Source organism: Rhinatrema bivittatum, chromosome 11 (genome assembly GCF_901001135.1).
Source record: "Rhinatrema bivittatum chromosome 11, aRhiBiv1.1, whole genome shotgun sequence".
Lineage (NCBI taxonomy): Eukaryota > Metazoa > Chordata > Amphibia > Gymnophiona > Rhinatrematidae > Rhinatrema > Rhinatrema bivittatum.
Genome location: NC_042625.1, coordinates 97,804,849 through 97,830,369, shown reverse-complemented (window position 1 = coordinate 97,830,369; position 25,521 = coordinate 97,804,849). Strand labels below are relative to the sequence as shown.

General features: G+C 47.5%; 1 protein-coding gene across 5 annotated transcripts in view; it reads right to left on the bottom strand.

Moving 5' to 3' along the window:
• Window positions 1–2,948, bottom strand: part of CSMD2 (CUB and Sushi multiple domains 2) — a 653,904-nt gene extending 650,956 nt beyond the window's left edge. For 2 of the 5 annotated variants that reach the window (XM_029572106.1, XM_029572107.1), the window contains exon 1: window positions 1,653–2,756. In XM_029572106.1, the coding sequence (XP_029427966.1) occupies window positions 1,653–1,758 (106 nt within the window). In that variant the 5' untranslated portion in view covers window positions 1,759–2,756. Of the gene's footprint in view, window positions 1–1,652 lie in introns of all 5 variants that reach the window. The other 3 variants (XM_029572110.1, XM_029572104.1, XM_029572108.1) reach the window with 3 other exon arrangements.
• Window positions 2,949–25,521: the final 22,573 nt, after the last annotated feature.

Here is a 25,521-nt window from a genome sequence, read left to right as displayed (position 1 = left end):
GTGCAAATGGCTGGAACAATGGCTTTTAAAAATGGATATATTACCCTACTTGCATACCTTTCCATTTGCCTGGCATGCAACTTCCCTTCAAATCTAAACATTTCATGAAAAATGCATCTCATACTTTTACAATGCTCTGCAAACAAACGTAAAAAAACCGACCCTCTGCAAATAATGTGTGTAAATGCACCCCTGTCAGACAGCCCACTTATGACAACTGTTGCTAAGAATAAGAAAAATACAAGCCCGCCTCCAAAACAAAAAACCACACCAAGTAAATGCTCATCTAACGTTTCTGTAGTACATGAACTATTAATAGCCACACACACACACATATATATATATACGGTATATATATTTATATATCTCTCTGTTCTGCAATTTGGAAACACTAAGTAGCTTCATTCAGGCACAGGCAAATATAGAATTCACTTTTAGTGTAGAATTCCACAGATTCCCCCAGAAAACCGCTCAAACTGTGCTATTCTTCGGCTATTGCAGCCCCATCGCAGTACTTGGCCCATGCAGATCCGATGTGGCCAGGGCCCCCCCCTGCAGTGCATTCGGGTATAACGCCTGACGCTATGGGGCAATGAAGCGAAGGCCATCCTTGGAAATATTTCCCAAACGTCTCGGGATGTGGGCTCCGAGGGGGCGAGGTTTTCCCACCGAGTCTGGGACGTGGCTCCGGTGCCACACAACGGGTGACTCGGCTCAGTGCCACTCTACGGTGCCAAGGCTGAGCTTCAGCCCTCCGTGCGAGTGCCCAGCGGAGCCACCTTAAAATCCCTTCCGAAAGTTGGTTGTACTTTCTGGTCAGGAGCGCGATGTAGGGCGCGAAGTGCAGCCCTTGGCAGCGCTACATGCAGAGCGATGTCAGGAGTCAGGGATAAGATGGAAGGAAAGCAGCGCTGCAGCGCTAGACTCTTCTCGCCTAGCGGTAGGAAGCAGCAATACTGAAACATAATCCTCTCCTTGTAACGCCGCCGCCGCAGCTATCTCCGAGCAGAGCTCTCTCTACGCGGGCTCAGGAAATTTGCTGCAAAAAAACCAAAAGCCAATCCAATAAGTCGTCGTCCCCCCCCCTTTTCTGGGAGCGACGAAGGAGCAGTGCCAGGAGTCTGTGCTTTGTAACAGTGGCCGGGTCCCCTCCCAGCAGGACCTGCCCCACCGGCACTGAGACCCAAAATGAGAAGCGGCAGCCGCGCAAATAAACCACCACACCATTGCGCGCCCATTCTGAAAGCAGTCCCGGTCCTTTCCGGTGTCAAGAGACATTTCCATTCATCACGACTGAAAAGCAGGGAACTACCAAATGTACTGAGAGGGGGAGGGGGGGGGGCATTCAAGTAAAACTTTGGCATTTTAGGGACTGTGCAGCAGCAGCAGCAGCAGGCAGTGTCCGTGGCAAGGCTGCACTGCAGCGAAACGTTTCCTTTCATCGCCTTCTGGCACCTTCAATGCAAGCCTGAGAGGGGCTGAAGGGTTTGGCCTCGGCAGAGAGCCAGCGGTCAGGGCTTTGCGCTGCATTTACAGAGCAGCAGGGAGCCTGCGAAGCCGCTGCTGCTGCTGCCTCCGACGCGTCTGCCAGAACGGCCCGGCCCATCCCTCACCTCGGCCCCCAGGAGCCGCCGTCCCTGCCGGGCACTTACCCGTCGCCGATGCGGCCAGGAGCCCCCAGCAGAGGAGCAGGAGCTGCAGGGCCGGCCGCCGTCCCTCCCGATGCCGCGCAGCCGCGCATCCCGAGGCGGGGTGCATGTCCGATTCCCCGAGCCCGGATCCGATCGCTGGCGAGGCGGGCAGAGATTGCGCTCGCAGCCGCCACGCACATTGAGGGCTGCGCTCCTGCAGCCGGAATGAACCAACTCTGCCCCTGGCTCGGGGGGGGGGGGGGGGGAGCAGGTTCCCCCACTCACAGCCGCTCGCTTGGACCGAGCCTTTCAGGATGAGCGGGGGAAGTCTCCCGTGGGAATCGGACTTTCCTTATCCATCCGATCAATCCCCTTCCTATCTGCTGCTCATCCTCTCGGGCAGTGCCGCCTCCTCCTCCTCCTCCTCCAGACGGGGAAATCGCCGCGCTCTTCCTTAGCCACAGACGAGGAGGTGCTGGCGCTTCTCTTCCCCGGCTTTGCTCACGCAGGTCCCCCCCTTGCAGGGCACTTCCCACACGTTCACTTAGCAGAGAAAAGCGCCGGGCACGAGCGGGGGGAGTGGGGGGGCAGAGGAGCCGGCGAGGGGCGCAGGGCTGGCACCGTCCTCTACCGTGACAGCCGCAGAGAGAGAGAGAGGTGCAATCAGGATGTGAAATGCAAGCTGCCACTCCCCCGACAGGGGGGGCGGGGGGGGCTTTATTGCTTATTAATCCACTTGAGTTTATTTGGGAAGACAAATCTTGGTTTCCTTACTGGAGGCGGGGGCATCTCCCCGTCCCTTGCCCCAGGGGTTAATCAGTGACGGAATCCTCCCGGGACAGGCGCTGCTGCTCGGGGGGGTTCGCAGAGCTTTGCTACGTTTGCATCTCTGCAGCTTTGGACGTCCCTCGTGCTTTTCTAGAAGGCTCTCTCGTTTCCTGCTGGAGCGAAAGTCAGCTCCCAGATATCGTCTTTATTCCATGTCCGCCTCCCCCTCCCTAATTCAGCCACATTGCATGCCCCATCCTGCATGACAGGGGCTGCTCTGGGCTCCGCAGTTTGCTGCTTTGCCTTTTTGGCTTTCAAGGCGGATCTGCAGCCCGGGGAGGGGGAAGGAGCAGAAAAGCGGCTCTGTTTCTTGGCACCGAGGCGAAGTGAGTGTTTCCCCCTCCGATACAGTAACTGGCGGCGGCTGCTGGCTTCACAAGGCAGCCACACACAAAGCTGGCAGCAAGGATTTCACTTTCAGCTGCACACTGCCTCCTGGAGCTGTCCCTAACATGCAGGGGCGGGGGAGGACACCGCACCTGGCTCCACTCGCTCACACGGGGCTGCCCGTTGGCCAATCAGAGCTGACTAGAGTTCTCTCCACCCATTTCACGAAAAACCCCACCTGCTTTGAGTTCTGCCCTTACAGATGGGACTGGAGGTCTTTTTCAGGCACAGCACACATTCAAACACATTGTTTTTGTGATCAACTCTTCTGAGGGGGAGAAGAGAGCTTTCAAAAGATACAAACAAGATATGTAATGGGCAGAGAAAATAAGCTTCTGCTAAGTCAACCACAGTCCAAGGCCAGCTCCCTGACCACCAGCCTTCACATTTTCATTAACAATGGGCATCCCTGATAACCTATGCAAGACGGTTATGTTAAGTGCATAAAGGATATCAATCTTTGAACAGCATATGAAGTTCATAGGATGTGATACGTACAGGCAGCATATCAAGATGCACCTGCAAGTTCTTTTTAATCCGGCCAGTGGCACTCAATAATGCAACTGGGACTATTTCTCTATCTTTCTGACACATTTTCTCGGACTCCGATTGCATCCCTAACAGTACTTGATTTTCCCTTTTATCTCGGGTTCCACAGACATTTCTATCAGCAAAGCCATGCTTGTGTTTTCTCCTTTAGCTCAGTGTCTGGCTTTCTAGCAATAAGCTCTTTATGGGTTGGGAATGGGAATGTCCCAGGTATACACAACTTCATTCTCTACAGTTCTCTCAGGGTGGTGATCCCAGTGGTTTTCTGGTACGGAGATGTGACAGTGTTTACACAGTTTCCAGTGGATGAGCTGTGCCACCTTGTTGTGCACTGAGATGTGTAGCCTTTTCCAGTTCTCCTTCACAGAATCCTCATTTGGGTATCTTTAACATTTTTAATTTTTCATGTTGGCTGTGCTCCTCCTTGGATCTAGATTCGCCTCTCCTTAGCTGTTCCTGTATCAGATTTTGATGTCTCTGCAGTTTCTGAAGTAAACTCTCTTTTTCCCCCACTGTTTTTCTGCTTTAACCAATTGGTTTTCCTTGTTTGCTGGTAGGATTCTTTAAAGAGTTATTTTTTCCCTCTGCTTTTGCAAATTCTCTTGCTTCTTTTCTCTGGTGTTTCTGGTGGATCCTCACTCATTCCTTCTGTTCATCAGAACACTTGTCCAAGTTTAAGAATGGAGACCGATTTTGGCCATTCACTTTTGTACTTCAGCGCTTTCTGAGTATTTGGTTCTGTTGATGCTGTTAAGTATGCCTGGAAACATATGATAGCAGCTCTATATATGTAATCTATTTCTATAAGACCCATTCCACCAGTCTCAGAATACACTGGTTCTTATAGATTACCTCATAGGCATAAAGGACTTTTCTTGTTCTTGCATTCAATTTTTTAAAAATGTTTATGGCATCAATCTATGATGCCAAAGCTGTATGAAAGTGCAGAGATTGTAAATTGATTGATGGCTTGCATTTTATTCCATGCAGGAAAAGCACTTTTCAATATCAGTTTCAGCCTCCTGTAGTACTTTTTGTGATCTTTTCTCTCAGCGATTTGTGCTGCATTGTCACACCTTGCTCTGCTTCTAGATATTTACGTACACCTTTCAGCTTGGTTTCCTTTATACTACAGTCTTCAGTTAGAAGCTGTTTCCAGTTTTGCATAGCTTTCCTTTAAGAAAGGTCACCTTAGTACATATGTCCGTGTCAGATGTCATCTGCAAAACTCTTCACTACTCTGAATAATGATCATAGGAGTTGTAAAGCTTCAAGTCATGTACAAGTAGCAGGGTGTGATGACATTTGTTGCAGCCCTGGTCTGAATTTGCAGAATGTATACTGTGCTTTACCTCTACTGCTTAACCTCTACAATTAGCCAGATTGGCTGAATGGTTCTGCAGTACATGGTAACCTTCTTTTTGACTATTTCTTTAAGTGAGTGGAGAAATGCCCTTTAGAGGGGGTATGTTCTGTGTAAATATGAGTTTCTGACTGTAGACGGCTTTTTTTTCTGAAGGGATTCTAGAGGAATTCATTGTTCTAGGAGTCTGCAGGCCACAAGAACAGGACCCATCCTGGGTTCTGGGGACATCCTGTAGGGAGATATCTCATGTTTACCACTGATGCAGCAGTTATGAAATATAATAGCCATGCACAGGCCAAATTCTGACAGGCCCCAGACACTGTTACAGCATGAGAAGGAACTTTGCCCAGTTGAACTTGAAACCTTGTCTCTGTGGAAGATGAAGAGGCCGTGTCCTGATACACTGAAGGATACCTTATCAGATGTGCCTGTTTGTCAGGTCCTGTGCAAATATAAATCAGACAGAGAGGCAACCACTTAAGATTGTAAGCAAGTGTCAGGGACAGCCAAGCAAGCAGAGGTCAGCAAGACCCTCACCCTTAGAGTGGGGGGGGGGGCAGCCTGAGATGGAGAAAAACACTGACACACAGCTTGGCTTACAGACGTGGCAGTTCTCCCCCGAAGGAATGGGAGGGGGGAAAGGACTGCAATGTGGCAGGGACCCCCCCCCTGAAGTATTGGGGAGGGAGAAAAAGACCTGCAATGCAGCAAAGACCCCCTCCTCACCAGCAGATTATGCATGAGGTTATGCACATCCATCAGCTGGAAAGTATAAGACAGGGGAGGGAGGAGAAAGAACAGGAAGCAAGCAATGGACCCCCGGGGGAAGAAGAGGCACAAACCCTGAACACAAACCTGGGGAGAAAACCCCGAGAGCGAGAACCTGTGCTGAGGCGTCCCTGGAAGCAAAGGGGGATGGAGAGGCAAACCGGCCCTCCCTGCTATTGAGAAGGGAGAAGACCAGGTGAGGCCAGGAGATGGGAGAGAGGAGACCCCAGCTCAGGTGCGGAGAGGGACACGGAGTCAGACAAGGAAGGGTGAGAACCAGTCTGTCTGGCAAGCACCAGGGCCAGAAGCTAAGCCTACTTCCTGCACAGCTTGCCCACTCTGTCAGCACCCGCCCTGCCCACCTTCTCCAGCCGCTTCCTGCTTCAGAGGTGAACAGAGAAGTTGGAATCAGGGGTAAGTAAGTTAGCCACGAGTATTAATATCTTAAGCATGCTAAGGTTTATGGCATGTGTGAAGCTACCCATGATACAGAACTTTCTCTAAGGAAAACTGGTGCTTAGTGGCAGGATGTTAGGGATAGGAATTGTTATTATTTTCTAAATGTTTATGTCCTGCCAAATCTGATAAATAAAAGTCTATTTCTGAGGAGAATACACGTCGCCTTTTCCCTGACTTAGGATCGCAAGTAAGGTGGGAGGGCAACTGGCAGTGTCTTGTAGCAGACAGATCCCTGCACCCCTAACCTGCTTACAATTCCTTAAGGTCTGCTGGTTCTGCCTTCTATTTTACTATGGATGCTGATGGGCCAAAGGATTGCTCTTAGGCACTTACTAGTGGCTTATCTAGAGCACTAGGAGAAAGAATGGATACCTCTAATTACTAGAACAATGATCTCCCAGGAGTAAGTTTGAGCCAATGGACACACCACTCCTGGTTTTATCATAGGCTTAAGTTGGAGGCTTTGTTCTTTCACATGTGTGGCTTACTGGAGCTGTTAAAGTTCTAATGGCTGTGCTGCTATAAAGATTTGGGATCTCTTTTCCCCAGGCTGATGTTTTTCTAGAGTAGGATCCTCACTCTATTGTTTTATGATTACTGCAGAAAAAGGGAGGTGGGATCTCACTTGGAATACTGTGTACAATACTGGAGACCACACATTCAAAAAATTATAAATAGGATAGAGTCAGTCCAGAGGGCGGCTACTAAAATGGTCTTCATTCTAAAGCAGGGGTCGGGAACCAATGGCTCGCGAGCCAGCTGTGGCTCTTTTGATTGCTGCATCTGGCTCGCAGACAAATCTTTAATAAAAAAGTAAAAATCTAATAAAACCCCCCACCCTCCTGATGCCCCCCAAGACCTCCAAAATTAATTTACTACAACCCCCCACCCTCCTGACCCCCCCCCCCAGACCTGCCAAAAGTCCCTGGTGGTCCAGCGGGGGTCCAGGAGCAGTCCGGGAGCGATCTCCTGGACTTGGGCTGTCGGCTGCCAGTAGTCAAAATGGCGCCGACGGCCCTTTGCCCTCACTATGTCACTGGGGTCGACCAATGGCGACGGTAGCCCCTGTGACATAGTAAGGGCAAAGGGCCGTCGGCTGCCAGTAATCAAAATGGCGTTGACGGCCTTTTGCCCTTACTATGTCACAGGGGCTACCGTCGCCATTGGTCGATCCCAGTGACATAGTGAGGGCAAAGGGCCGTCGGCGCCATTTTGACTATTGGCAGCCGACAGCCCAAGTCCAGGAGATCGCTCCCGGACCGCTCCTGGACCCCCGCTGGACCACCAGGGACATTTGGCAGGTCTTGGGGGGGTCAGGAGGGTGGGGGGTTGTAGTAAATTAATTTTGGAGGTCTTGGGGGGCGTCAGGAGGGTGGGGGGTTTTGTTAGATTTTTACTTTTTTATTAAAGATTTGTCTGCGAGCCCTGGACCCCCCACTGGACCACCAGGGACTTTTGGCAGGTCTTGGGGGGGGGGGCAGGAGGGTGGGGGGTTGTAGTAAATTAATTTGGCAGGTCTTGGGGGGTGTCAGGAGAGTAGGGGGTTGTAGTAAATTAATTTGGTAGGTCTTGTATGGCTCTCACGGAATTATTTTAAAATATGTGGCGTTCATGGCTCTCTCAGCCAAAAAGGTTCCCGACCCCTGTTCTAAAGCATATGGAGATAGACTTAAAGATCTAAAGATGTATACCCTAGAGGAAGATAGGGGAGATATGATAGAGACGTTCAAATTTCTCAGATATCTCAAATGCACAGAAGATGAGCCTTTTTCAATGGAAAGGAGATTCCACAATGAGGGGTCATGAGATGAGGGTGAAAGAAGGTAAACTCAGGAGTAATCTTAGGAAATATTTCTTTACAGAGAGGGTGGTGGATGCATGGAAAGAGCTCGCAGTGGAAGTGGTGAAGACAAAAATAGTATCTGAATTCAGGAAAGCAAGGGATAAATACAGGGGATCTCTAAGGAAGTGATGAGAATTATAATGCTAAATTAATTGGATGGATGGGCAGACTGGCTGGGCCATGTGGTCTTTTTCTGCCATCATGTTTCTATGCTAATTTGTACTGGTGGTGCCTCAGAACAACAAACAGAAGTTTAACAAGCTGGAGCAATACTTTATTGTGTAAGAATACCTTTATGAATTCCAGGATATAGAAAGAAGGAATGTCTATCAGGCGTCTTGAAGTTCCACTTGGGGAAGCGTAGTCAGATGTTTTCTTTCTTTTTTCCGTCTTGCACAGAAATGAGCCTCATGGTCCTCTGAGCCAGGCCCCATCCAACACCTCACCCTAACATTTTTTGGGAATTCCCAGAGCTGGTACCAGGACAGAAAACCCCCAGCATCAGGACTCTCTATTTTATGTGCCCTTAACAGGGGTTACATGTGGGTCATTAGTGTTTCCAAAGACTTAACAAGAGTACCCAACCAATTCGATGTCAAAACAAAACAAAAGTGGTGAGAGAGATCTCCCTAAAATACTCACTGGATCTTAATGTTAGGAATAACAAATTGTCCATCTTCATAATTCATTTATTTTCATTGTGAACTTGATGTGCGTGATCAAGGTGATTTATTATTCGATAGTGTACAATGCTATGATAAGATTTCTTATAGTCAATCCATGCCATATTGAAATTTTAGTTTCTTACATCTGGTCATGATGGCTTTATTAAGCATTATATGGTCTTTGCTTCCATATGCTCTTCTATTTTATCACTATTAGAGCTAGTATGATTGTATATTCTATTCGCATCTATTGAAGTGAACAACTGGTAGATTGTAGATAGGCAAGTTATTGGTCAGTAGTTTTTGGGGACATTATTTGGGTCTCCCTTTGGAAGGAGACATGTTTTTCCTATTAACCATTGTGTTGTTGGTTCTGGCTGTCTGATCCATTAATTTTTGCAGCTTGCCAGAACCTGATGGAGAGCCAAAAGTTGTGTGCTCCATCAGAACTCTTCTTAGCCTAATTTCCAGCTCTTCTGGCCATTCCATAATTCTATTTTTCCTTTTCCGTGGTCTCCTGAATGCTCAGAGCCACTCTGCTTCTCTGCTCATATAAATTTCTCCAGAACTTTTCTGTTGCACCATAAGTTGGTGACTCTTTGACTGCATTAATACTCTTGGCCCAATTCCTGTAGAATTTTGGGCTCTCTTTTTTTTAAAGATCTCTCTCTCTCTCTCTCTTTTCTGTGTCCATGCTGCTGCTGTTAATTTCAATGTGATATTGGAGCATATGAATTTAAGGTCTTCTTCTGCTAGTGCAGCACATTTCACCTTGATGTTCTGGCTCTCTCTCATTCTTGGTTATCTCGTTCCTTTGAAATACTTGTCTATCTGTGAGACCTCTGCATGCAATGATTTTATTTTATGTTCTATGCATTGTTTCCATGAAGGAGTTTTTACTTTTTCTTTTGGCCTTGAGCCCTTGTTGATAATGATTGTTGCTGCTTAATTTTGTATCCCATTTCTGTAATATCAATAGATGGTTCTTTTATGGCCTTTTTGATCTTACATGTAGCTATGTGAGTTACTCATTATTAGTAATAAGTAGTATGAATTTGTCACCTATTACTATATTTATAAAAGTATTTAAACTTCGATCAGAAGTTAACATATAAGAGCTAACAGGAGGATGGAGGGAGACTCATTTGTCAGGCCAATATAATTCCTAATTTGCTATGCGTTGTGCTGGCCTCAGTATTTTAGTGCTAGATGAATTTATCATCCAGTATTACAATAATGAGGCATCGTGAAATGCTGCAGATGCAGAATTTGCATGCAATAGTGCAGGCTGTACAGCCATGATAAATGAGCTCAGTATATTTATGCCAGAATCACAGCTTAGGATTTGTCCTCAGATATTTTTGCTTTAATTGTCCTTTGACACAATTAAAATGCACAGTTTAAAACTACCCAGATATTTTCACTCTTCACATTCCCTGATAATAGGAAACCATTTGACCATAAAATAGTTTTAAGTGCTCCTACAGTGCATCAGTCACTTTCCTTTGCAATATGATGGTAGGGAAATGAATCATTATCTCCGGCCATGACATCATGTCTTTCTTAGTTTCTGCCTCCCTCTCTCTTAGCTATACTACAACTCTTACCATTAAAGCTCAGTACATTTTTCCTTGATAAATCTTATTAGCTGGCTGAGGGGAGGGCCTTTTTTTTTTCAGCTTTTCAAAGATCTGATCTAAAGTGTCTGTAGGGTTTTGTTTGATGGTTTCCAAGGAAGCTTTGTTACTGGGTGACTTGAGGAGAGCTGAATCACTGGGAAAGGCAGTAATGTGGTGCTTCATTTTCTGCAAACTGCCTTTTTTTTTATTACTTCCTTCTACCTTCAGTGATTGTGTTCTTTGTCTATATCAAGTGTGGGTGCATTTTCTCAACTTAATTCAACACTGATCATTTCTGTGATTTGCTTGCAAGCTGAATTTCTGCTAGTTCAGAACCTGCCCAGCGACAGGGTCAGCCTCAGATGGATACTCCTTGATAAAGGTTTCTCTGTTTGTCCACTGAGTCTCACATTCCCAACTTGCTGTCAAGTAGTATAGCTGCTAAGTCCACACAAGGGGATCACATTCATGCTCCTCCTCGAATGTAAAATATCCAAGCACAAAAATGTGAAGAGGTTTGCTGCATTAGTGAAACTGGTCAAAAATTAAAGTGGAGAATAAGCTTCAAAGAGACAAGATAACATATCACAGAGAAGAATAAGGCAGCTCCTGTGGATGAACATTTTTCAAGGCCAGATCATTGCATGAAGGACCTTCTGATCAGGATACTGAAAGGAAACAGGAACATAAAACGTTGAAGATATGATCAAACACTGGAAACAAGCACAAAAGAACGGGCACTGATTTCTCAGCCTGCCTCTATGCTTTTACCGTAAGCTCTGAAAACAGACACCACACCACCGTTGTAACACAACATGTAATCGGGGTGTATATTCCAGCAACTTCATGCCTAGGTCCTTCTGCACTGACCCGAAGCATGCCGAACTCTCAAAAGCCAGTCATAAACATATTAAGTTATCCTAAAAAAGGGTAGCACTTGAACTTATTCCAACTTAGTATTAGCATTTGTATAATCATCTCCCCAAACCAAAATACGCCCAAGGTGGTGACGAAAGAAACACATAAAATATAAAAACACAATCATAGTATGCAGTATTGCAACATAAAAGAAAGTTATCACTTTACTCGCATTAGCATACGAACCCCAGAGAGAATGGCAACAGGAGTGTGGATTAACAATGCTCATGAAGGAAAGAAATGATCTTTCCACTGTCCAGAGGGCGAGGAAATCTACTTCCTGCCTGGCCTCCATAGTAGAGGCTGCGAAAACAAAAGCCCTACAGGCCAAATATTTATTCCCCCCTCGCGCGTAAAATACGGGGATTATGGGGTAGATTTTAAAAAGCATTTACTCGAGCAAAACTGGTTTTTGCTCGAGTAAATACACTTTACTCAAGTAAGTGGGCTTTTCAAAATTGCTACAATATATGCCATTGAATTGTCCATAGGATTTACTCGAGTAAGTGCACTTTACTCGAGTAAATAGCTTTTGAAAGGAGGCTGATGACGTCAGCGGAGCGAGTGGCCGCCTGATCCACGGCTCCCGACTGAACCGGTGGGAATCGCAATAATCGGCAGCCATCCAGCGCTCATTTTTCACGAGCAACCCAGCGAAAATCACAACAGCACTCAGCCCATGTCGAGCCGCAAAAAAGGAATCGACTTTCAAAAATTCTCGTATCAAAAAACGGATCGGGAGCAGCGGGCCGAAAAATCCAAGATGGCGGCCGCAACTACAACGGAGCTCTCGGAGGAGGAGGAAGAATGCAACGAGGCAGCCGACTCGGCCATCCCTAATCGGGGTGAGTTTAAAACGTGGTTTAGAGAACTGAGACATGACTTGCAGGCGTTTAAGTCGGAAATTCGGGAGGTGGTGGGAGAGCTCCGGGAGGAGGTCAGCGATATGGGCCGGAGGATTTTTGAGTACGAGACGCTCACCGAGGCTCAGGCAGAAGCAGTAAAAACTTTAGCTGCTGACAATAAAAATATCTCCCAGGATCTTAAGCTACTCTCTCTGAAAGTTGAGGACCTGGAAAATAGGAGCCGCAGAATGAACCTGCGATTCCGCGGCATCCCGGACACCCCAGAATATGCGGACTGTGCTCAGATTATCTCTAAACTCTGCATTGATATCCTGCAAAAGCAGGAATCTCCGGGGGGCGAAGGATCAGTCATACCCCACATTGTGAAAATTGAGCGGGCTCATCGGGCCCTGGGTCCCCGGATAGCGAACAGAGTGAAGGACATTATTGTCTGCTTTCATGAATATGCAGTGAAAGACCGGGTGATGATGGCAGCGCGAAAGCAGGGAACCATTATGCTGGATGGGAACGAGGTACAGATTTTTGCGGACATTTCTCCTATAACGCTAAAACGGCGTGCTGAATTGCGACCCATCACGGAGTTATTGATGAAGGAAAATATCCGGTACCGCTGGCTGTTCCCTTTTGGGCTCAGCTTTTCCAGCCAAGGCCGGACCTATAAGGCCCAGTCTCTGAGGGAAGCAGCTGGCTGTCTGAAGGAAGCGGGGCTCAGTGTTCCAGATCTCCCTTCTCCGCCGTCCCCTGCGGCTCTGCAGAGGGAGGAACCGAGATGGCAGAGGATGGGAAAGGGAGGAAAAAGACTGCGTCGCACCCCAACACCGGATCCGGTACAGCCGGTAGTGGATACTACTTGATGGGTTTGACGGATCCAGCAATTTCTTCAGTTCCTGTTTTCTGCAACCTGGATGGCTGCGTTGTTGAAAGTGGTTAATTTGTTTTTGTTGATTCCCACCGGACGGGACAGCGGGCGTTCTGCTGTGCCATGCCTCTATATGTAGGGCCGTGTGCCCATCGACTGTGGTCGAGAGAGGGGGGACGGGGGGGAGGGGGTTTTCAAAACTTGCAGGACCATGTGGGTTACGCTTTTCGGTATCCAATCTCTACTTTGGGCCTGGTTCCTCATCTGAGACCTTGGATTTTGCACCATTCCCCGGCTGAGTGGAGTAGCCAGTGTCTTCATTACTTTACCCCGCCATGACGAAGTTTCGACTATTTTCTTTGAATGTGAAAGGGTTAAATTCTCCACGAAAGCGCAAACTGTTATTCAAAGACTTGCAACGGGGGCAGGTGGCGGTGGCCATGGTGCAAGAAACTCACCTCAAGAGACGGTTTGAGCATCTGATGCGCTCGCCACACTACCCTCAACAGTTCTGGGCAGCGAGCTCCAAGCTCTCAAGATATGCAGGGGTGGGAATTATGTTTCACAAAGACTTTGCTTTTGAACTGCTCAAATGTGTTGCTGATCCCGAGGGGCGATTTATTTTGCTTAATATTTTAGTAGCAGGGGAAAAATACACGTTGGTCAATGTGTACGCTCCTAACACTGGTCAAGCAGTTTTTTTTCCTAAATTGTTTAGGACTGTTCAGAATCACCTAGAGGGCCATCTTTTACTGGTAGGCGATTGTAACATTTTACTCAACCCCAAGATGGATTCATCTGCGGGAAGGGGATCTATTCCCAAGAAGGATAGGCGTAGCCTCTTAACTTTTCTTCGCCACTTCATGCTGGAGGATGTCTGGCGCTTCTTTCACCCTCAGAAAAGGGAATATACATTTTATTCACACCCTCACAATCTTTATACAAGAATTGATTATATTTTTGCCGATAGGGGTTTTCTCCACAGGGTGATCGGTCCCACAGTGGACGCCATTACATGGTCTGATCACGCCCCTCAGTGGGTAGACTTAGCGTTTCCCCTATACGATAAAGGGCAGAGGTTTTGGAAGTTGAACGATGGCCTTCTAGAGGATAAAATGTTTGTGTCACAATGTCAGCACCGTATCCAAGAGTACTTACAGCTTAATGAGTCCCCGGATATTTCTCCTATAACTATATGGGATTGTTTGAAGGCGGTGGTGAGGGGAGAGCTTATCGCACGTGCTTCATTTGTTAAGAAGGTAGAGAATAAAGAGCGGGTAGCTCTCATACATACCTTAGTGGCTTTGGAGCAACGGCATAAATTACAGCCCACGGAGTCCGTGAAAGAGCAGATTGACTGCTGTCGCTCGCAAGTGGCAGCATTGGATGCTGCTCAGATTGCGTTTGCTTTGGAGCGGGTGGAGCAAACGTATTTTGAGGGGGGCAACAAGGCTGGTAAGCTCTTGGCTAATAAATTGAAAGCGAAACGCATGCAGAACCTTATTACCAAAATTAAGGATGAACAGGGTGCCTCTCTTACCTCTAATGAGGATATCCGTTCCCGGTTTCTTAGATTCTATGCCACTCTCTACCAACGCAATCCCACTATTGTAGAGGAGGACATAGAGGCCTTTTTAGGAGATATTTCCCTGCCCCGATTAGTGGATGGTCAGAGCGCGGCTCTGGATGCTGTAATTACCCCCTTGGAGGTCTCTCTCACCATTAAGCAGCTGAAGGTGAACAAGGCACCTGGATTAGATGGCTTTACGGCTCGGTTTTATCAATGTTTTTCTGCCGAGCTTTCTAGTCCCCTGGCACGGATGTTTAATGCCCTGCGAGGGGAGGGTCACTTAGCCGTTAATTCTAATGTGGCGGGGATCACCATATTGGCGAAGCCGGGCCGGGATGCCACTCAGTGTGGCTCCTATCGGCCTATATCCCTGTTGAATATTGACCTTAAGCTACTGGCTAAAATATTGGCTAACCGGCTTAACCATTATATAGCGCACCTGATACACCCCGACCAGGCGGGCTTTATTCCGGGGCGTATGGCTTCCGACAATGTGCGGAAAATAATGGATTCTCTATGGTGGGCTCAGCATCACAAACTCCCATTTTTATTAATGGCCATGGATGCGGAAAAGGCCTTCGACCTGGTCCACTGGCCCTTCCTTTTTCGGACTTTGTCTGCTATGGGTTTTGGCCCCTTTTTCATCCAATGGATACAAAGATTGTACGAGGGACCCAAAGCATGCATAAAAGTCAATGGTGGGTACTCCACTTATTTTTCGGTGGAAAGGGGTACTAGGCAGGGGTGTCCGCTGTCTCCTCTGTTATTTGCCATATTTATTGAACCCCTAGCTCAGAAGATCAGGGAGACGGCGACCATCACCGGCATAGAGGTGGGGACCTTTTCGTCCAAATTGGCCATGTTTGCTGACGATGTGATCTTCACACTCACGCATCCTCAGCGTTCTCTTCCAGTGGTCGTGGATCTCATAAAAGCCTTTAGTAAGGTATCTGGGTACTCCATCAATTGGGATAAAACTGAGATTCTCAACATTTCCCTATCGGGTTCCCAGGTGTCTGCCCTTCAGGCAGCTTTCCCCTTTCGTTGGGCTAAGGATAAATTGAAGTATTTGGGGGTGTATATTGGCAACAAGGGCGATGCTTTTACTCTTAATTACCCCCCTTTATTAGCTAAAATTTATAGAGAACTTGAAGAATGGAGCAGATATCACATTTCCTGGCTCGGGCGTATAGCAGCCTTCAAAATGAACATTCTGCCGCGGTTATGTTACCTGTTCCAGACCCTACCTGTTAGGGTGCCGGATGTGCTGTTAGTGAAATGGCAGAGACGTTTTATGAAGTACATATGGCAGGGGAAACGTCCCCGGGTAGCACGTAAGGTACTCTTCCGTCCCAAGCTCCATGGGGGGCTTGCGGTCCCCAACTTGGTGTGGTATCATGCTGCTGCACATTTGCGTGTAGTGGCGGAATGGCATCGGCAGGGGAGGGGGAAACCTTGGATAGCTTTAGAACAAGCTATTGTGGGGATCCGGCCGTTGCCATCCCTGGTATGGCGGCCTCGCTCGGATTGGCCCCCTATGCGGGATTTGTCTCTGCCTATGCAGCATACCGTTCAAATGTGGTATCTTTGGAGGCGGGCTCTCTTGGGTAAGCGGCTTGGGTCTATTAACTCCTCCCCCTTCTTTCATGTGGATTTCCTAAACGGGAAAGCGTATAAGGCATTCAAAGGTTGGCTAGATAGGGGCATCACTAATTGTGGCCATCTATGGGAAAATGGGGGGTGGTTGCCCTTTGAGACTATCAAGACTAAATTTGGTCTAGAACCTTGGGATAGCTATCGCTATCATCAGCTGCAAAATTATTGTGCGCACTCCGGCTTGAGGAGTGATCTTCAGGCTCCGGTCTCCTTATTCGAATCTTACTGCAGGGTGGTAGAGAAAACCCCCAGTCTACTATCCAAAATATATAAATTGCTCAACCAGGACTTGTGTTCCCCTCCGGCGTATGTAGCTGCGTGGGAGAATGATTTGGGGGTGACTTTAGATGCAGAGTCCTGGGATGATATCTATTCTAAGATGGGGAAGGGTATCATTTCCGCTACTCTCATTGAAAACGATTTTAAACTGCTCTATAGATGGTACTATACCCCTGAAAGACTCCACCGTATTTCCCCCCAGGTGTCGGACAAATGCTGGAAGGGATGTGGGGCTACGGGTACCTTTTTTCATTTATGGTGGGAATGCCCCAGGATTTCTCGGATTTGGGAGGATGTTTCTGCATGGCTTACGGCAGTCTTGGGGGAGTCTGTGTTGCTCACACCATTGCAGGCCTTTCTTAATGGGGACCTGGGGTCCGGGGATTTGCATCATTCTAGGTTTGTTAGGTTTGTGGTCTCGGCTGCCAGGTGTGAAATAGCGAGACATTGGAAGGGGAACGTACTGCCACAGGTGGCGGCTATCAAGGCAAGAGTGGACAAGGTCTATCTTATGTGTAAGATTACAGCTCACAAACAACACAACTTGCCCTCTTTCCAGAAGATTTGGCAGCCATACCAGCGCTGGCGAGCGGCACTGATTGCCTAGTAAATGTTGCAGATCCCAGATTGTATTCTGGCGGGTGCTTCTCTATTCTTCTGTATGGGGTCCGGAGCCGAACTATGGCTCTTCGTTAGGTTATGAATGTATGCTCATGAGATTGGTTGTGGTGTTATGCTGGTTTCTGCAAGATGGGGGGGAGGGGGTTGGGGGAATAACACAATAATCATATGGAAACTCATTTTTGTGTATTGAGTTTATTGCATTCTGGCATGTTATCTTTGACATATACAATGTTACGTATTTTTGTTTATGCAGTTTCTAATAAAAATTTAAATTGAAAAAAAAAAAAAAATAGCTTTTGAAAATTGCTACGATAGTATGTCACATTTACATGCATAACTCCTTTGAAAATGACCACTATGTGCATGGCCGGGCCTTGGTGCGCCGCGTGCATTTTAGAAGGGGCCCGGCCGCGCGCGTAATCCCCGTTACGCGCACAAGAGTCGGGCCTCACAAAAGGGAGGGGCGGAGCTGGAGGCAGCCGGTACAGCGGCCATTTGCCACCATGTTGGGGGAGGGGGGATCACGCACCGGCCGGCGCCCGCAACGTACGCCAGCTCAGGAGCTGGCGTACGTTCTGAAACAAAGGAAAAAACAGGTAGGGCGTTTTAAGGGGTCTGGGAGGAGAGGGGACGAGGGAGGGAACTGGGGAAGGCTGCGCTGCGTCGCTGTGAAAGTTGCATTATTCCCCCGCCCTTGTGCGTGGGTCTGTTTAAAAATCTACCCGTTAGTCTGTAGCAGAAACCAGACAATGCAATTCCCAGAAAGAGGGGGCCTGCAACCCGTATCCTGGGATAAGCAGGGAGGGCCCCCAGCCAGCAATCTGAATTTCAGTTTCACCCCTACTGGAAGCAAAGGCAGGACGACGTAGTCATTTTTACTGAACTAGCAGTAACTGCCCGTGCCCCACAGAAAGCGCAGCACACAGCACCCTGCAGTAATAAATGCCAGTGCATGAACACTTAACAAGCCTGAGTTTAGCATAGCCCTCCCCCTCCCCCCCCCCCCCCCCGCGCCAAGTGCAGGTCACATCTGGTACGGCATCAGAATCACATCAGAAGCTACGACTCTGCGCATCCGCTGCCAGTGCAAGACAAAATGAGCCCTCAGAAAAAGCAGAGAAACTGGGACAGGAACAAGGGAAGGTGAAAGGGAAGAGGTTGAGGCTGAGTGAGCTCTCTAGGACAGTCCTCGCCCCACCCCGGCAGCCACTCCTGTGACAATAGTACTTTAAAATTAGCTCTAGCAATGCTGTTTAAAATCATCTAAAACTTTTTCTGAATGGGGTGTTGCAGGCTTTTACAGAGGTCACTGTCAATTTTGTTCCTGGTTTTCAAATGCAGTGAAACAGCAAATTCTATTACGTGACCTTGTATTCATCCAAATGCAATTAGTGGTTGCTCGGCATGGATTTAAATATTTTAATTAAGTTGCAGGGCAATCCATTGCAAACGGAACAGTTTGCAACTACAAAAAAAAAAAAAAAAAGCTTTATGAAGAGATGTTAATGGAGTTAGTGGCTGCTCATGGCCTCAGAATAAAGACCTTAGCATCCACATTTAGCTTTCAAAAAATCAGCCACTACATTTTTTTAAGAACGTGCTTTCATTTAAAACAAAACTTCCTATTTTGATTCCATTCATCTATAAAATAGAAGCAGCCAGCCCAGCCCCCTGCTGGAAATGCACAGCCTTTAAACCAAACAACAAAGCAAGCCTGGCTTTCTCCCACACCTCTGGACTCGTTTCTCCAGATTACCCATGACCATAGGGTTCAAAGGGGACCGGAGCAATCCTCCAATTCCATATTTGTAATTAACCCATGGACACGAAGGAGGTAACATCTTTTCTGCCACCTTTCCTTGTATGGTGAAGGAATCAGTTTCTTCTGACACTGAATTAGAACAAGAGATTAAACTACCACATTCTAGAACAATGGATTACATTACAGCATTCTAGAACAATGGTTTAACCTATGACTACATTCTAGCACAATGGATTAAACTACCACATTCTAGAACAATGGTTTAACCTGTGACTACATTCTAGAACAATGGTTTACATCACCACATTCTAGAACAATGGTTTACCCTACAACTACATTCTAGAACAATGGATTAAACTACCACATTCTAGCACAATGGATTAAACTACCACTTCCTCGCTTTAATTCCAGCACATAAGAACCACCTCTTGGCCTAGCCAGTCTGTGCCCTCGCCTCTGCCCACTGTGTCACCGTAGACCCTAATCAGTATCCAGCAGCCTGTGAGAAGGCATTTACTTATAAACTTTCTTTCATGTAAATGGAAGTGCCTTGTGTAACATTTAAATAAACTCTTGCCTCATTACAATTTTTTGTGGGGCCTGGCAGTTTCCTCCTGCTCCTTTATACTTCCAGCACAAATCGGAACCAGAGCTGGGATCTGGTGCCATACATCTTTATTCACAAATACTCGAGAGTTTCCTCCCTGTTTTATATTCTCTTTCACCTCACCTATAGCTGAGTGAATGCTGCGGCAGTCGCTGGCAGGGACAATGCAGCAGTGCTCCCTTCCACAATCCTGCAATCACAGTAACAAAGGAGATGACAGCAGAAAACTAAATGCCCCACTTTTCTTGTCCACACTGCCAAGGATATATCCTAGCTGCCAGACATAGAGGAGGACCACCTTTATGAAAAAAAGATCTTGTCATCTTTCTCCACTATACTCCAACCTCCTGGGTGGCTTAGCGTGCAAATCCCCTTTTTAGTTCACATCCAGCATCCATTCCCTCCCCACCCAGTTCCAACCACAAAGTCCCATAACAATCTGAAAACTGCTAACATCAATGTGGCTATTACCTGAACATCTGGCCTCCTCGGATGCTGCAGCCACCAAGCCTCTGCTAATGCCAGGCAGCTCTGACTACATGAGCGCCCCTGGTGTCGCTAGTACACGGCTCCCAGACTTTCAGCCAATGTCAGCCCATTTCTTGACCCCAGGGTACGATGAAAACAAATTATCAGGGGTGTGGTCCCTCTCTCAACGTCCACTCTTTCCAAACTGATCCTTGCTCTCAAACTCCACCCCTCCGGCGGACTTCCTCTCCAGCTGATCCCCTCTTCAGCGCTAGTGAAAGCACTAGGCGGACTAGAGCGCCACGGGTCTAGAGGGTGGTGATGGCGTGGCGTCTTCTTCGCATCTGTGCGACCTGGAAAAAGAGGTGGTGGGTGTATGCAGGAGGTAAGAAGGAAAGGCTATGCTGTCACGGCCAGAAGCAATGGAAAGAACTGTGCATCCCCTGGGTCATCGCAGGAAGTGACAAGATCAGCCCATGCAGTGTTTCAGTATAAGAGCATCAACAACAGAGCGCACGCCACCCCCCACCCCCGGTCCTATAGACACCGGAAGCAGAGCAGCATCAGCTCCCATGGCCTCAGAGTCCTGTCTGCCTTGGGGGATGGAGGAGGAGGCTGCCGCTGTGCTTCTGATAGGAAGGAAGGAGAAAGTGAGTGAGAATGTGTCTGTGTGAGAGAGTGTATCTGTGTGTGAGAGAGCATGTCTGTGTGTGTGTGTGTCTCTGATAGAGTGCATCTGTGTGTGAGAGAGCATGTCTGTGTCTGGATGTGTGTTAGAGCATGTCTGTCTGTGTGTGTCTGTGATAGAGTGTATCTGTGTGTGAGAGAGCATGTCTGTGTGTGTGTGTCTGTGATAGAGTGTATCTGTGTGTGAGAGAGCATGTCTGTGTCTGGATGTGTGTTAGAGCATGTCTGTCTGTGTGTGTCTGTGATAGAATGTATCTGTGTGTGAGAGAGCATGTCTGCGTGTGTGTGTGTGTGTCTGTGATAGAGTGTATCTGTATGTGAGAGAGCATGTCTGTGTGTGTGTGTCTGTGATAGAGTGTATCTGTGTGTGAGAGAGCATGTCTGTGTCTGGATGTGTGTTAGAGCATCTGTGTGTGTGTGTTTGTGTGTGTCTGTGAGAGCATGCCTGTATCTTAAAGCATATGGGTGTGTCTATGAGAGCATGTCTGTGTGTGAGAGAGCGAGCATGTTCTGTGATTCAGCATGTGTGTATGTGTGTGAGAAAGATTGTGAGCAGCAATGCTGCTAATCCACCACAATCTCAGGGCATCTGCAAATCAAAAGATCCCAGGTATGGACAGCAGGGAATTTTTTTTGTTTTGAAATATTTTATTGGTCTTTGGAAAATGTATATAAGTTTTAAATTATTGGATGATGTTGTTTTTGTTAGCCGTTTTGAAATATTCTTTTTATTAGTATGGTTTTACTTCTATTGATGATTTATATTCCCTGATTTTATTTGGTGTTCGAGGACTTGTAATGCTTCTGTTTTTCCATTGTTGCATTGCATATTACATAGCCTGGCTTGTTGCGGTTTACAATTCAGTTTTTGTCTGCACATTTGTATTACTACTTTATGGTCACCTTATTCTGCATTTGATGAGGGTCTCTTTGTATTTTGCATGTGTGACTGAGCTGACATTCTGCTAGTGTGCAGGTTCTGTCTAGGGATCTACTGCAGCTTGGCTTTTTCTGTTTTCTTAATAGTAGGTGTAATAATTGCAGTGTTGCCTATTCATAAGTAGGGTTGTTAGTGTTTGAATGCTAGCAGTTATGGCAGTTTTGAAATGGAAGATTTATTATACTGAAATGGTAATTCATTTTACTTGTGGCGTTTTGCACGCCAAGCCCATACCCAACACACGTTACAATAGACTTCATACCAATTCCAAGCCTTCTTTACAGGTTTTACAGTACTGCATGTAAATATAATACACGCTGTGATATTTTTACCTCAGAAGACTGTACTTTAAATGTTCTTGTTCCTATAAAAATCTATTATTATAGATGCATAATTTTTAATTGTGTGGCAGGCTGTACATTTTGCCTAGAGCACCTAATACCCTTGCACCAGCCCTGCCCCTCTCACATCTCTCCAATCGAGGCCCTCTCTCTCATCCCTCAGCCGATCCTTCTCACTCCTCAATCTTCTGTCATTCCCCCTTTCTAACCCTCTACAGCCAATCCCATCTTCACCTGATCCAACCCCTCTTGCATCTGATGCCTTCTCCAAAGGTGAATGATAACGGGGGGTGAAGAGAGGGCAGGTTGATGACAGGGGCAATATTTTCTTGGCTAGGTTCAGTGATGGGTGAGAGAGGAGCAGTGGCAATCTCCACCAGCCTGTGCACACTAAGCCCTGCCCTCCCTCCTTGGCGGGTCCAAGCCCCACTCTTCTCAGTATCTTCAGCCAGGGCCAACTTGGGAGCAGAGAACAAAAGAAACTTCATAGTGGGTCAGATCAAACACCAATCAAGCCCAGCATCCTGTCTCTAACAGCACCCAGTCTAGGTCACAAGTACCCAGCAGGATCGGATGGAATAGTTCCAATCCTTCTTGCTCATAACTAGGGATAAGCAGTGGTTTTCTCAAGTCTACTTGGTTAATAATGGTTGGTGCACTTTTCTTCCAGAAACTTGTCTAAATTATTTTTAAATCCAGCTACGCAACTGCTTTCACCACATCCTCTGGCAACAAATTTCACAGTTTAATTGTGCATCAAGTGAAAAAAAAATACTCTTATTTGTCTTAAATGTGCTTCATGGGGTGTCCCCTAGTTCTAGTACTACTGCAAAGGGTAACTGTTCCCTATTTACCCATTCCACTCATGATTTTATAAACCTCTATCATATCTCCCCTCAGCCAACTCTTCTCCAGGCTGAAGAGCCCTAACCTTTCCTCATGGGGAGCAGTTTCATCTGCTTTTATATTTTGGTCACCCTTCTCTACATATTTTCTAATTTCACTATGTCTTTTTAAAGATGGGGTGACCAGAACTGCACACAGTACTCAAGGTGTGGTTGCACTATAGAGACATTATGACATCCTCTGTTTCATTCTCCATTCCTTTTGGGATCATTCCTAATATTCTATTTGTGTTGCGATCCTGCTCGCGGCCTTTTCTTCAGGCCGGCTCGGCCCGACCCCCGATGTCGTCACTGGCACAGCAGGAGCCGTGCCGGGGTTCCCTGTAGCGGCAGGAGCCACGCCAGGGCTTTCTCCTGCGGCTGGAGCCGCACTCCTGCAGCCTCTGCAGCTCAGAGGCTGTCCCTGTGCTCCTATCACGGCAGGAGCCGCGCTGCTATTTCTATGTGGCTAGGAAGCCGCCGGCCATCGACCCACCTCGGGCCTGCATCCCCGGGCTTGCTTAGCACCCGGAGCCACTCTCGGTTCACCCCCTGCGGCAGGGAGCTGCCTCTACATCGTGGCCTGCTGTGAGGCCTAATTCCAGCTTCTGCTTCAGCTCTGCAGTCTTCCGTGCAGCAGGGCCGCTGTCCAGGGTCCTGCACTGCTTCTTGCTTCCTCTCCCTAGGGGCAGACCCGCGTCTTTCAGTCTGAGTTAAAGGGCCAGGAGGGAGGGGTCCCTCTGGACCCACCTGCAAGCTCCACCTTGGGTATTTCCTGCTTCACCCTATAAAAGGGTTCTTCAGTCATTCCAGCTTTGCCTTTGCAAGGAGTATGTTCTCTCTTGGACTTCCTGCTCTCTGCTCCTGCATGGCATTCCTGTATCTTTGTTGGATCCTTCGTCATCTTGTTCCTGGTCTCTTCCTTGGACGTTCCTTGTCATGTCTTCTGTTCCAGTCCTGATGTTCCGCCCCAGCCTTGATGTCTTCCAGTCCTGATGTCCGTTCCAGCCCTGATGTCTTCCAGTCCTGATGTTCCTTGGCCTAGTCCTCGTCTGATGTTCGTCTTGTACAGATGTCCAAGGCTTCATCGGATCCCTCCCACGTGGTCCATGACCAGCCCTGCTGGGTTGGTAGGGCGTGCTGCGGCCCAGTGGTCCATGACCACCCTCGCTGGGGTGTGTAGGGCACTGGTGGGTTTTCTCCATCCTCGGAGCCAAGGATCTCCATGTCTGCCTGTCACCTCCTAGGTCTGGAGTCTTCGGGAAGTCTGTTTCATCCGCCCCGGCTGCCCTTTGTTGAGTGTCCAAGGAGTTCATCCTGATGTCCTGGATTTCCGCCTGGAGGCCATCCTGTATATAGTTCTCCGATGCCCTGGACTCCGGCTATGCCTAGCCCCCAGTGGGCAGTGCTCCAGTGGATAGCCTGCAGGTCTTTCTGGCCACTGCAGCCTCCTTCCTGGCTGTGGGTGTTAGCGCTGTATCCGGAGTCTTCTCCATCCTGAGTTTTATTGATGATTTTAATTTGCCTTGCCTTGCCTTGCTAGAGTTCATGTCTTTGTCTGATCCTGAGTCCATGTCTTCGTCCACGTCTGATCATCGTCCATGTCTGACCATCGTACACGTCTGACCTTCGTCCAAGCCTGTTCTTGGTCCTTGTCCATCTCTGCCTCTTGCCCAGCCTGCGGCCTCTGCTGCTCCCTGTAGCGAGTCCGAAAGGGTTGGGAATGGTCGGAGGACCATTCAGAGACCACCATTGGTTGGTGGTCTCACGGAGGTGTGCAGGTCCGGTAGAGGTCCCCGGGTTTCAGCCTAGGATCATCTCATCGCAAGGGCACACATCTTGTCCCACTCTGGTGAGCGCCCCCTGGTGCTCTCCCCCATCCCAGCACTACAATTTGCTTTTTTGACCACCACCACAGACTAGGCCAAGGATTTAATTGTCCACAATGATGCCTAGATTTTATTCCTCGGCTGGCAATGAAATCCAGGTTCTCTGTATGGCAGTGTTGCCATTGAGCTACTAGATTGTCACCAAGGTTGAATTTTTAAGGTACATTTTTTATTGAATTATGCAAATTATGCAGTTAACCTTGCATCCACCATACATTGTTGTAATTTAAATTAACATAAGACAGACTGAACCAGAACATTTTATGTCCAATCAGCTTGCTGAAAGCAGGACATGTAGTACTAATTATTGAAAGTAAGTGTGGGAAAGAAATACAAGCGATGAGTTCTAGGGAATCCACATATAACTTTCAGGTGTTGATCGTTTAATGCACAGCGGTGGAAAATTCAACATAATACAAAGTATGCACACCACTTAGAAATGTAAGAGGAGTATTTGTAAAGATCAAACATTTTTTCACATTTCCAAATGTATCCATTTAGAGCGGTTTTTAATGTTTTAAGCATAAATCAGGCTGTCCCTGTCTAACCTCAAACAGCACCGAATGTCAGGTCTGCACAGGTGGGCAGCCTCAGACCCATCTTTCCCTGTCTGTGAAGGCCCTGGGCTCTCTCAGATGCAAAGCAGGAGAGACTCTACAGCCAGAACCAGTCTCGCTGGGCTCGGGCTCCCTTTCTCACTTCTCTGCTGCATCGTGAAGGCAGACCAAGAGCACCTGCGGCAGGGCTGGCTGCAGGAAAGCCAACATCTAATGCCTCTTTAAACGCACTCTTATTCAAACAGACTTGGTTGTTCAAAGGCAAACATCCAAACAGTGAAAGTAAAATACACTGCGAACCTCTAAACCTTTTTAATTTTCTCTTTCTTCTTTGCTGTCTGTATTCAGCTGAGAAAATGCCATCATTAAGGAGCGAGGAGCCTCCACCCTAAATAAAAGGCCTGGGATTTACACTGAAAGGCTAGTTACAGTCCCAGAGACCAGGGGGACGAGAGAGGTCTGGATATCTAATCCCCAGTTCTTCTTTTTGTCTGTGTGA